General features: G+C 39.8%; 1 protein-coding gene across 3 annotated transcripts in view; it reads right to left on the bottom strand.

Moving 5' to 3' along the window:
* The window catches only part of TTBK2 (tau tubulin kinase 2), a 227,017-nt gene that overhangs the window by 22,194 nt on the left and 192,432 nt on the right, over positions 1 to 12,391 (bottom strand). For 2 of the 3 annotated variants that reach the window (XM_048854904.2, XM_075129683.1), the window contains one exon: positions 9,512 to 9,760. The exons of the other annotated variant lie outside the window; for it this stretch is intronic. In XM_048854904.2, coding sequence (XP_048710861.1) covers positions 9,512 to 9,760 — 249 coding nt within the window. The remainder of the gene's footprint in view (positions 1 to 9,511; positions 9,761 to 12,391) is intronic. 3 annotated transcript variants of the gene reach the window in all.

The following is a 12,391-nucleotide window of genomic DNA, read 5'->3' as shown; positions in this document are numbered from 1 at the left end:
GGGGGGGCAAAGTTAAGGAAGGGCATGTGGTGTCACCAGGTAACCTTAACTCTGTATTTTTCACCATTGAAAATAGCACTGTCAACACTGCTGGTACAGTAGCTATGCTGGAATTGGCTGCTCCATCCCAGCTGCACGTCACTCCTCTGTTGAGATTCCAAATGCTGTGTCCCGTAAATTAATGACAGGTTTCAGAGTAGCAGCCGTGTTAGTCTGTATTCGCAAAAAGAAAAGGAGTACTTGTGGCACCTTCGAGACTAACAAATTTATCTGAGCATAAGCTTTCGTGAGCTACAGCTCACTTCATCGGATGCATCCGATGAAGTGAGCTGTAGCTCACGAAAGCTTATGCGCAAATAAATTTGTTAGTCTCGAAGGTGCCACAAGTACTCCTTTTCTTTTTCCGTAAATTAATGTTACTCAGAGCAGAAGTAACTTTAAAGTGTAGGTTTATCTAGCCTCAGTCACATCTGTTTGGAGAGCGGAACATGCTATTCTAAGCAACTGATTTTTCCCTTCTGCCAGGTTACACCCTATTTCTGTATACCTCTATCTTACATAGAGGGATCACAGAGTGAGAGGAGGGAAGGATATAAAGTCAGAGTAAAGAGTGTTTGTGATAGCTCTGTATTTCCATATTTTCCAAAATATTGGGTGATAGAAGCTGCGGGGGGGACGGGTATTTTTATAGATTTACCTGAAGGTAAAATTTTCTGAGTTTACAGTTGTTGTGGTTTGAAAACAGCAATGTTCTTTTAAGGTGCTTTCCCCCTTTAATTATTGATACAAATGTACAATCTTAACTTGAGGTTAAGGAAGCTTTTGTTGTGTGACCTAATATAAATGCACTTTAAATGAAATGAAATGAGTAACTGCTTTTAGAGAATGTTTGTCACATCATTATAACAAGCGGTTAATGTGACTACATGAGATACAAAATTAGAATCTTTTTCTGGAAAATGTATTAAAAATTATAGAATGGGTACAGCATTTATTTACTGTTAATGGAAAACTGTTGCATTTATAATAATAGTGTTACAGGATCTCCTGCTGTCATAGAATGATGGTAAAAGTAGCCCAGGTATTGTAATATTTTTCTTGAGTGCAGTGGACATGTCTCTAAACATGCAAGACCAGGGTTTTACTTGACCCTAATTTCAAAAGGCCTGAAGAGATGGTATCCTAAGCTTCTTTCACCTTCAAAATTTCAACTCTCCATTTTCAGCTCTATAGTCACCAAACTCCTTTCTCCTCATGGTTGCTTTCATCCTTCTGTAACAATGACTGAGGTGGAGACTATAATATAGCCAGAAGGATGGCCAAGTCATTGCTTTTCCTTCTAGAAAGTTAGAATCTACTGGCTTCATAAAACAAGATTTTGGATTCTGTTCCAAGGCCAACCGACAGGCAACTGCAGACCACACTTTTAGAAGCATATTTTATTCAGTGTTTCTAAATCTAGATTTTACAGAATAGCTAACAACTTCCAGTAAGATGTTAATTAGGTCCCAAAGGAAGGTTTTTCATAACTCTTACCTACATACTGTGCCTTTCTAATTAAGAAGCAACCCAAGTAAAATAAGACACTGAAAATTATAAAATAAGATATTTTAACTCAATCACACACAGAGGCTTTATAGCTGAAATAGAAGACACTGTCAATTTGAAATTAAAAGGTTTGCTTTACTTTAAATGAGAAATCATTGGTGCTAGTTTGCTTAAAACACATATTACTTATATAGCTGAATTTTTATCTTAAACAAGTTGAGTACTAATTGCAGTGAATGTGGAATGTATCTATATATAGTTTTTTCCTTAATTCCAAGATGGTTTCATTATATACAAAAAGAAAAGGAGTACTTGTGGCACCTTAGAGACTAACCAATTTATTTGAGCATGAGCTTTCGTGAGCTATAGCTCACTTCATCGGATGCATACCGTGGAAACTGCAGCAGACTTTATATACACACAGAGAATACGAAACAATACCTCCTCCCACCCCACTGTCCTGCTGGTAATAGCTTATCTAAAGTGATCATCAGGTTGGGCCATTTCCAGCACAAATCCAGGTTTGCTCACCCTCCTATCACATTGGTGGATGTGCAGGTGAACGAGCCTCTGATAGTGTGGCTGATGTTATTAGGCCCTGTGATGGTGTCACCTGCACATCCACCAATGTGATATATGCCATCATGTGCCAGCAATGCCCCTCTGCCATGTACATTGGTCAAACTGGACAGTCTCTACGTAAAAGAATAAATGGACACAAATCAGATGTCAAGAATTATAACATTCATAAACCAGTCGGAGAACACTTCAATCTCTCTGGTCACGCAATCACAGACATGAAGGTCGCTATCTTAAAACAAAAAAACTTCAAATCCAGACTCCAGCGAGAAACTGCTGAATTGGAATTCATTTGCAAATTGGATACTATTAATTTAGGCTTAAATAGAGACTGGGAGTGGCTAAGTCATTATGCAAGGTAGCCTATTTCCTCTTGTTTTTTCCTACCCTCCCCCCCCAGATGTTCAGGTTTAACTTGGATTTAAACTTGGAGAGTGGTCAGTTTGGATGAGCTATTACCAGCAGGAGAGTGAGTTTGTGTGTGTATGGAGGTGGGGGTGTGTGTGAGAAAACCTGGATTTGTGCTGGAAATGGCCCACCTTGATTATCATGCACATTGTAGGGAGAATGGTCACTTTGGATGAGCTATTACCAGCAGGATAGTGAGTTTGTGTGTGCGGTTTTTGGGAGGGGGGTGAGGGGGTGAGAGAACCTGGATTTGTGCAGGAAATGGCCCAACTTGATTATCATGCACATTGCGTAAAGAGTTGTCACTTTGGATGGGCTATCACCAGCAGGAGACTGAATTTGTGTGGGGGGGTGGAGGGTGAGCAAACCTGGATTTGTGCTGGAAATGGCCCAACCTGATGATCACTTTAGATAAGCTATTACCAGCAGGACAGTGGGGTGGGAGGAGGTATTGTTTCATATTCTCTGTGTGTATATAAAGTCTGCTGCAGTTTCCACGGTATGCATCCGATGAAGTGAGCTGTAGCTCACGAAAGCTCATGCTCAAATAAATTGGTTAGTCTCTAAGGTGCCACAAGTACTCCTTTTCTTTTTGCGAATACAGACTAACACGGCTGTTACTCTGAAAACTGTCATTATATACAAAATATACCTCTGAAGTTAAGCAATTTATTGGTTCCTTCTCCAGCAGAGAAATGTATAATTATCAAAAACATTAAAAGCATAAGATAACACTATTTAGAAAAGTTCTGATTTTCCTTTCCAAGGGTATACTATAGCTCATTTAAAAGAGCTGCACTTTTCCAAACTGGATATCTGTTTTGGAAGATTAAAAAAATTAATTGTTCTGTTTTTTAAACCCAGAGAGGGATCCCATTACAGTAACTCCTCGCTTAATGTTGTAATTATATTCCTGAAAAATGTGACTTTAAGTGAAACGATGTTAAGCGAATCCAATTTCCCCATAAGAATTAATGTAAATGGGGGGGGGTTAGGTTCCAGGGAAATTTTTTTCACCAGACAAAAGACTATATTATATATATATGTACAGTATAAGTTTTAAACAATTTAATAGTGTACACAGCAATGATGATTGTGAAGCTTGGTTAAGGTGGTGGAGTCAGAGGGTGGAAGAGGGTGGGATATTTCCCAGGGAATGCCTTAGCGCTAAATGATGAACTAGCACTCTGCTGAGCCCTCAAGGGTTAACACATTGTTGTTAATGTAGCCTCACACTCTACAAGGCAGCACAAATAGAGGGAGGGGAGACAGCATGGCAGACAGAGACAAACACCCTGTGTGTGAGAGAGGAGGAGAGATGTGCATCGCCCCTTTAAGTACACTGACCTCACTCTAAGTACATTGCCTTTTTAAGTAGATCAATAAGTTGAAACAGCAACTGTTACTAGCAAGCTCCCTCCATCATGAGCCCTGTAATGTGCCCCCCTGCTCTATGGAGATGGGGTAAGCAGGGTGCAGGAGCAGGGGAGAGGGGAACACCCTGACATTAGCCCCCCTCTTCCCAAGTTATTGCTCCTCTACACATCTATTTTTGTTTTAACTGTGTGTGCTATAAAAATGTAAAATATGGACCTTCAGCTGCAAAACATTAAGGGCCAAAACCTAATAAAAAAAAAAAAAAAAAAGGTATGTAAGGCCCCAAATCCTGCAATCAGACAGCAGGCCCATTCATCTGTACTGAGCACTATTAAATTAAATGGGGCTCTGCAAAGTGATACACTCTCATGGATTCAGTTGTAGGACTGGCATTAAGTTTACACTTGTTGCTCACAACTACTTTGTGCCTCAAAAAGGAGAATTTGTGAACAGAAACAGCATTTGCAGGCATAAATTAAGCAGATCTCAGGATATTTGCAAATGCAGTTTGCATACAAATTCTGTGTGTTGTAACATTAAAACTATTGTACACACAAAACTATAGGTGAAAATTAAGAATCTAGATCAAGGCTCCTTTGAAAGTGATCCTCTGATGAAGTGACACAATCTTTAGGAGCTTGTTGAGATTGACGGGTTTCTCATACTCTTTTTTCCTTTCTCAAGATGTAACTTTTTCTCTTATCTATCTTCTCTGTGTTTATGTATTTTTTAAATAAGCTGAACTAATGTTAGCAGGAGTGGGAGCTCTAATAAAGACCAGGCTTCAGCTGCTTCTTGCATTTTTACCACCATGTTTAGTCAATGTCCCTTTCAGAAGTTGAATCAGAAGGCAGGAGTCTTGTCTACACTAGGGCTTCCACCAATTCCAAAATGGGAAGGTATTTTTGTTGTTGTTTTTTTTAACTTCTCCTCACCATCCACAAGCCTCTAGAGATGTGATTAGAGCACAGTTCCTCCTACCCCAATGGTAAATTACTATATGGTCCAGTCAGCAATACAAAATCTGTATATATGCACAGCGCTTAAACATTTTAAAGGCCCAACTATAATGTAGCATGGCTTTGCCTCTGTGGATACAAGGCCAGGGGCAGAGCATAGCTTTTTGACATAGTTATAACATGGTTAGGTCCCAACCACACTGGCAAGATCAAGTCATATTACAACACAGGTGGTCACTAACACGTATAAAGCTCCATATTTAAAGGGACACTATCAACTTTCTTAGATTGTAAACTCTTCAGGGAGAGGCCCATGTCTTCAAAAATATTTATATTGTATTTTCCACAAAGGGGCTCTGATTCTGTTTTGGTCTTCTGGGTCCTACTGTAATACAAATATCAGGACTACTGTAGTGTATAGGAAAGGGTAGTATCCCTCTAAGTAGTTTTTGAGCCCTCTAGTGGCACTCACCATGTTCAGTGTTTTAGAAGTTGTCAAAAACTGGTCAGAGCTTGTACTGACTTGAATGGGAACAGTAGGTGCTCAGCACTCCTTTGAAAATCAGACCCCTTTATAATGTCTCAAGTTGGGATCCAAAAGATGGAGGTGTGACAAAGCAAGATACATCTGTATCAAATTATGAACTCTATTTTGCAGTAGGTGTTGAATACTAGGATAAACTTGCCATACCCAGGAAAGGCAATTGCCACCTCATTGAAGGACTATAGCTAAGACTAATCTAAGGCCATTAAAACTGCTGGCCCACCTCCATGGAACAATGTGTTTTCTGCACAGAGGTATGCAGGAAGTGACAAGCATGACAGGAGGGAGCTAGAGGAGTGATTCTCAACTTATTTATCATTGTGGGCCACACTGGGTGAAGAGGCAGCCCGGACCCCACCATGCTGGGCAGCTGGAAACCTGGACCCTGCCAAGCGGGCCAGCCTTTAGCACATAGCTGAGCTGGGTCGCACCTGTGTGCTAATTGGGCCGCATGTGGGCCACAGGTTGAGAACAGCTGGGCTAGTACTTCCCAGTGGAGCACAATGCAGAGACACAGAGATCCTACTTAACAGCAAGGTTCTGCTCTGTGCTGGGGGAGCCAACCACTGCCACACATAGGAAAGACTCACAAGAGTGCAAGGGCAGGCAGGACTCTGCCCTATATGAAATGCTGACAAACACTGGACTCACAAGAAGGGTGAGATCAGACCATGGGAGGGGCTGTCTCAGTACTCTTAGCCCTGGTCTACACTGGTGAGGGGGTGGGGGGAGATCGATCTAAGTTACGCAACTTCAGCTACATGAATAACATACCTGAAGTCGACGTACTAAGATCAACTTACCGTGGTGTCTTCACCGCAGCGAGTCAACCCCCCCGTCAACTCTGCCTGCGCCTCTCGTGGTGCTGGAGTACAGGAGTCAACAAGAGAGCGCTCAGGGGTCGATTTATCACGTCTAGACTAGACGCAATAAATCGATCCCTGCTGGATCAATCACTGCCCGCCGATCCGATCCGGCGGGTAGTGAAGACATACCCTTAGTGTTTTCAGCTATCTGTAATTCTTGACTGCTTGAAGAATAAACTGACTGTGGTTAAGAAACTCCTTTGCTAAGCCAATGTTCCTTGCTTTCCTGTGATGTTTTCCTTGATGAGGTTAAAACAGAAGCATAGGGTGTCCACAACCTCTTGGGGAGCATATGTAAGAGACTGGCTTTGGGGTCTAGGGCAATTGGATGACAGCATCCCACATCCCAAGGAAGGATGTCAGAAAAGTGGTCTGAGTCTTGGAGTTTGCCTTGTAGTCTGTAAGCTAGAAATAGTGACTAGACCCTACCCAGACCCAAGGGGCTTGGAAACGCATGTAAAAAGCTGTATATATCCACTGGATATTTTCCACTTTAACATTACAAACATAAATGTAACTCAAATGTTGACAACATCCTTTAATATTTGAAAATTCCAAATGTTCCCCACTATGTGAACACAACAGTCCTTTTTCAGACTAAAGAAAATAACATTTCCCCGTGCCTTCCATGATTCAACAGTTATGGAAACAGCTGCAGCATTTGCTGCTGGCAAAGGTCTGAATAGAAATCTGTCCCTATTCTAAGTATCCCTCACTTGGCCAGGCAGTACAGGGAAAGTGTGCTAATCAGAAGCCTGATCCCACTGCCTGGATTCACGAAGAGGTCAAGGAATCTCTTGTTCCCTCTGACAGTTCTAATGCTTCCAGGCTCTTCCTTATGCTGCAAACTGAACAAAACAGAAAGGCAGAAAGCATCTAATTCCCTTCCATATCCTGCATGACCACATATGTACGGCAGGGAGAGGGCACCTCTATCCAAAACGTGGATGAATGTGAAAGCCTAGTCCTTCCACCACACTAGCAACCAATATGTAGAGCGGGGGGTTAGCAACAACCTCTTTCATCTAATACAACAATCAAATTGTGGAGGGTGGGTTACAGCCCTATAACGCTCACCCACTCAATCAGTAACAAGGGACGAAAATCCTTTTGCCTGATTTCAAGGAACAGCTGTACCATTATTTATTCTGCAGCACACCAGACCTAAACTTTACAGCATGGTTCCATGATTTCTGCAATTCATCAGTTATAAATCCTACAGCATAATGTAAATTACACAGCAGGAAATGTATGGAAATACATTTAACACCAAATAGTTATATAAAATTCTTTTTATATTTGTTTTTAATATTTAATTGAAGGAAAACCTCTCATGTTTAATGAGTTTCTATGTCTTTCATGCTGCTGCAGAACTTCAAGCTTGCCACAGAATCTAACTCCATTGCATCATAGAAATCAGAAGACATTACATAAGAATTTAGGTCCAGTAAGCCATAAAGTAAATGGTACGCTGCTCATTGGAAAAAAAATAGGGCACCGTGTATATGTAGTACCCACTGCAGCTGAATAAAGCTAAACTCTCAACTAAGTCAGGAATTTCAAACATTCCTGTTGGAAAAGGAATATACAGAACCACCTACTGGATACTCTGGTAGCCAGTGAAGATCCCTGAGAGTCAGCCTGTCCAATTTGCAAACTGTACTTGCAATATTTTATATCTGTGATGGAAAAAACTGAAGCTAAACTGTGCACACACATTTAAGAAAATTAGGCCAATCTGCATCCTGGGATACAAAGTAACTCTAAGTAACATTATAGCACTAAAGCATAATTTTTAATGAGTTTATTTCTCTAACATTTTCATATCCTAGTAAATACAGTTCAACTAACATGAAGAACTGGATATTCTGGCATCCCATGAGTTTCACAATACCAGGTATCTGGTACCTGGCACTTTCTAACTGACAGCACATTTACCCATTTCCAAGCACCTGGGGTCCAGATGGGAAGAGGGGCTAGCATTCTATATGGAGATGAAAAAAAGCTTGGTGCTGGAGAGAAAACACTGATTATTGGATTAGCTGACAAAATTCTGACATAATTATACCTACAGCACTGTTTGTCTTGTTATCACCAGCCATCGATCCTATTAAACTACTGAGAGAAGCTAGCCATTAAAACAAATCAATATATTTGTGCATGCTTTATAGAAAAAAATAAACATTAGATATATGATATTTATAATAATACATATGCATATGCAGAAAACAGAAGACAATGTGGAATTATTTTTAGTCTAGATTAAACATTTATGGTGTAATGGTGAATGATGAGATGTTTGGATCTATGTGTAATCAGTGTTATGTCACACTGCTTTAATAGTCATTGCAAGCTGAAGCTGCTCAGCAAATCTCAAATACCATCTTTGTAACCACAACATAAATTATGAGACACAAAGTATAATCTGAATGCTAATCTTTTTCTTACTGGAAAGAAGCTCCAAAAATTGGACATAGCACAGAACAAGGACACAAATTGCCCTATTAACTTTGCCATTAGCAGGTCTTATTGATTGTTCCCAACATTATTTTATCCATTGGAAGCAATAGAACGATTTTAGATTATTAAGTGTTACAGATACCCAAAGAAAGCACACTGGTGGTTCCTGATCCTATTTTTCTCCACTGAAAGCCTTCCAGGAGGGCCAAATTATATATTCCTCCCCCACAATTCATCAGATGTTCCCAAATGACCCCATCTTCACAAATGGAGAGTTCCTGATTTTATTTTTTAAACCAAGAATCCACTTCTTGATTTATGCGCCCATCTTTTCCCACTGAAAATCCCTTGGAGGAACCTGAATCTATCCTCACCAGTAACAGCAGATCTACAGGAGCCCCTGATCATGACTTCCCAAACAACAGATCCCTAAGTGATCTTGCCTATATCCTCTCCAGAAGAAATAACCACTAGGTGTTTCTAACTATCCTGTCCTCTGAAAGACTAGCAAGTATTTCTGACTCTATTTTTACCTCTTTAGGTGGTAATAACTTATCTTTCTCAGGAAATGTTTCTGACTCTGTTCTTTGATGAAGTACACTGAGTGCTCCTTTAATAGATCTTCTTAATATGCTTTCACAAGAGGTATTTTATAGCAGCACGATTAGCACCTCCATATTACTGTACTTTGCAAAGCAGCTATGAACCTTACAACTTAGCAAATGACTGATACAGTGCAGTTGCTTTTATGAAGACGAAGACTTATTCACCTGTTGGAGTTGTGCTTTTGAGATGCGAATGACAGGGGGAAACTTGTTGCCACTGGGAATGACAGGAAGCTGCCTACGGCCAGTTGAGCGGGAAGAGGAGGAATGGCTCTCTGCTGATTGACTCCTGGGTAACCCAGCCTCTTTCTTAGGGTCCAAGTGGGAGGACAGATGGGCAATAGGGCTCAGGGTGCGGAGGATGGGACTTGAAATTCTTGGAGTGGAGAAATGCAGCATGTGAGATGAGTTGAGCTGTGAGAACAACATGGTGGGGAAAAAAGTAAGTTTTTCACATATATTTTTTTTAACAATTTATTTTTGACCTACTGCCTGTGTAGCTTTCTTACAGTGACAGAATCACATCTCTCTCTCTCAGGCTAAAAGCTGATAATTTAAGAGAGATATAAATTCAGAAGCCTCCACATTTATCATCCATTAAAAAAATTAATATCACAATAAGAAATGAGCATCCTTTTTCTCTTTGGCTATCTAGTCCCCTAACTTTACTCATCTATTCAGCAAGCATACATATAGGATAGGTATAACACTAAGCAAAGAAACTGTTGCAAAGATAATGACTGCATGAAATTGTTGATCACCGCACTTGTCTTTTCTACTGTTTAACACAGCAACATTGTTTTCTGACCGGACTATTTTTGCAGATCCATATACAGCATGCTTTACAACTGTGGTGGAACTAAAGCACAATGGGACTGCTGAAGTACCTAATTCATAAGGATAAGCACTGAGGTTAAAAGCAGCGACTTCTGGGAAATTTCCAAATTATGGGATGAAATTGGAGGAACAAACTGAAATGGTGAAGCTATAACAATTGTGGATTCCTGTATTGTCTGGATCAGGACTGAGCTAAAGATTTCATCCCAAATGTTGCAACCAACAGGAAAAAAACAAACCTTGGAAAGAGCTTGGATGGCTGTAGTGTGTAGAATAGGCAACATACAGGAACTGCAAGAACAAAGCCTCTCAGCTTTTGGAACACCTTTTCATTTAGGGTAGACAAAGCTCCAATAAAACCTATAGCCCTTGAATGCACAACTCTGAAGCCAACTAAAATCTTTGCAAGTCCTAATAAGCATTGAAGCAATACTGTTGAATATCTATTGCTAAAAATCATCAGATGAGATAATTATTTATCTCCTTTTTTGCAATTACTTTTAGACAAAATCAGAAAAGGGGAGAGATATGGAAAAATTTCCTTTAAAGTTTCTTGGATTTGATTTCTTCTGTTACTGCTGCTCTTTTAATTTTCGTTGGTATTTGGGAATCCCATTTGTCTTCCTATTATGATTGGATATTGATAATACTGTGGATGTATTGCACAGTTTCCAAGGAGAAGGTGTTAACAGCAGCATCACTTCTAGAGCTTCAGTACCCATAAAGTAGAATCATAGAATATCAGGGTTGGAAGGGACCTCAGGAGGTCATCTAGTCCAATCTCCTGCTCAAAGCAGGACCAATCCCCAATTAAATCACAGTTATCATTCACTTAAAAAAAAACTATGCCCAATGTGTCATAAAAGCAGCATGTGAAGAAGGAAGATACATTAAAATTAAAAGAGGAGGAACTCTAAAATAAGGGAAAGAACATTTCAAAGCCCTACTTCCTGTATCCCTTGCATTTCAAAGGCTACTACTTATGATCATTTTAGTGACATTTCTAAATAATAGCAAACCAACAGAAGCATGCAGACAAATCAGTTTTATAATTGTTCATATATATATTGAAAGTGGATTGCTAAACAAGTGTGACAAGAACAAACATCTGATTGATTAATTTAATCTAAAAGATGAAAGTGATATTAGCTGATACAGATTAGCCTCTTTCAATATGAATGAAAAAGTTGTACTGTTGAGAGATCTACTTGACAAATACTACATTTTGAAGACAGCTTTGTTCAGATACCATATAAAGTCTCACTGCATTTGGATACAAGTAGCAGAAATAAGAAAGAACAAGAAAATTAGTTCCCTCATCTGTAATTTTTATTTCTTATATTGGAAGGCACCAAGAGCTCTAGACATTACTCATGGGCTAGACCTGTTCATTCCACTCCAATAGAGTCATCTTAGACTGTTTTCTTTCCTCCTTTGAGCTCAGATTTCATGTATTGGGCTGCTATAGCCCTGCATTCTGACCCAGGGAGATTAATTCTAATGCTGAAACTATATAAACTAGGCAGAAAACATTAACATCACTGTAGATGGCACAATTAGTAGAATTAACGGAACTACATCTACAAACTCAATTTTATCAATAACCTTTTAATGTAAAAGGAGGGTTTGCCCAGATCAGTGCTTCCCTTCCATTATGAGAAATAAAAATGACAGGTTAAGTAAATTAATTTTCTCTTTCTCATACATGAGCTACACTCCAGGCCAATGGATCTTATGGTAAGTAGCAAGCAGTAAAATACAATTCCTAAAGAGGGAAGACACATTAAATACAAGTCAATGTAAATCCCTACAGGTAAAACAAAAATAAATAATGTATTTTATTCATTTACTTTTTGTAATATTAACTTTATTATTTGCTTCTTTAGTTTAGGTTGAGGTAAGCCAAAAGAGCAAGGGCTGCATAAGTTGAGGAGAGAATGTGAGTTTGATAGAACTTGGGGAAATAACCACAAATCTTAAGTGGCCACACTGTAAATCCTTTCATCCCAAGAATCTGAGGGTATGTCTACACTGCAATTAAAAACCTGTGGCTGGCCCATGCTAACTGACTCAGCTCAGACGAAGGGGCTGTTTAACATTTGGGACTGGACTGAAGCCCTGGCTCTAAGACCCTACCAGCTGCAGCCCAAACCTGAACGTCTACACCGCAATTAAACAGCCCCGCAGCCCGACCCTGGCAACCCTGAG

The sequence above is a fragment of the Caretta caretta genome, chromosome 6, assembly GCF_965140235.1.
Source record: "Caretta caretta isolate rCarCar2 chromosome 6, rCarCar1.hap1, whole genome shotgun sequence".
Classification (NCBI taxonomy): domain Eukaryota; kingdom Metazoa; phylum Chordata; order Testudines; family Cheloniidae; genus Caretta; species Caretta caretta.
The sequence above is the reverse complement of the archived record's forward strand: the minus strand, read 5'-3'. Positions and strand labels throughout refer to the sequence as shown.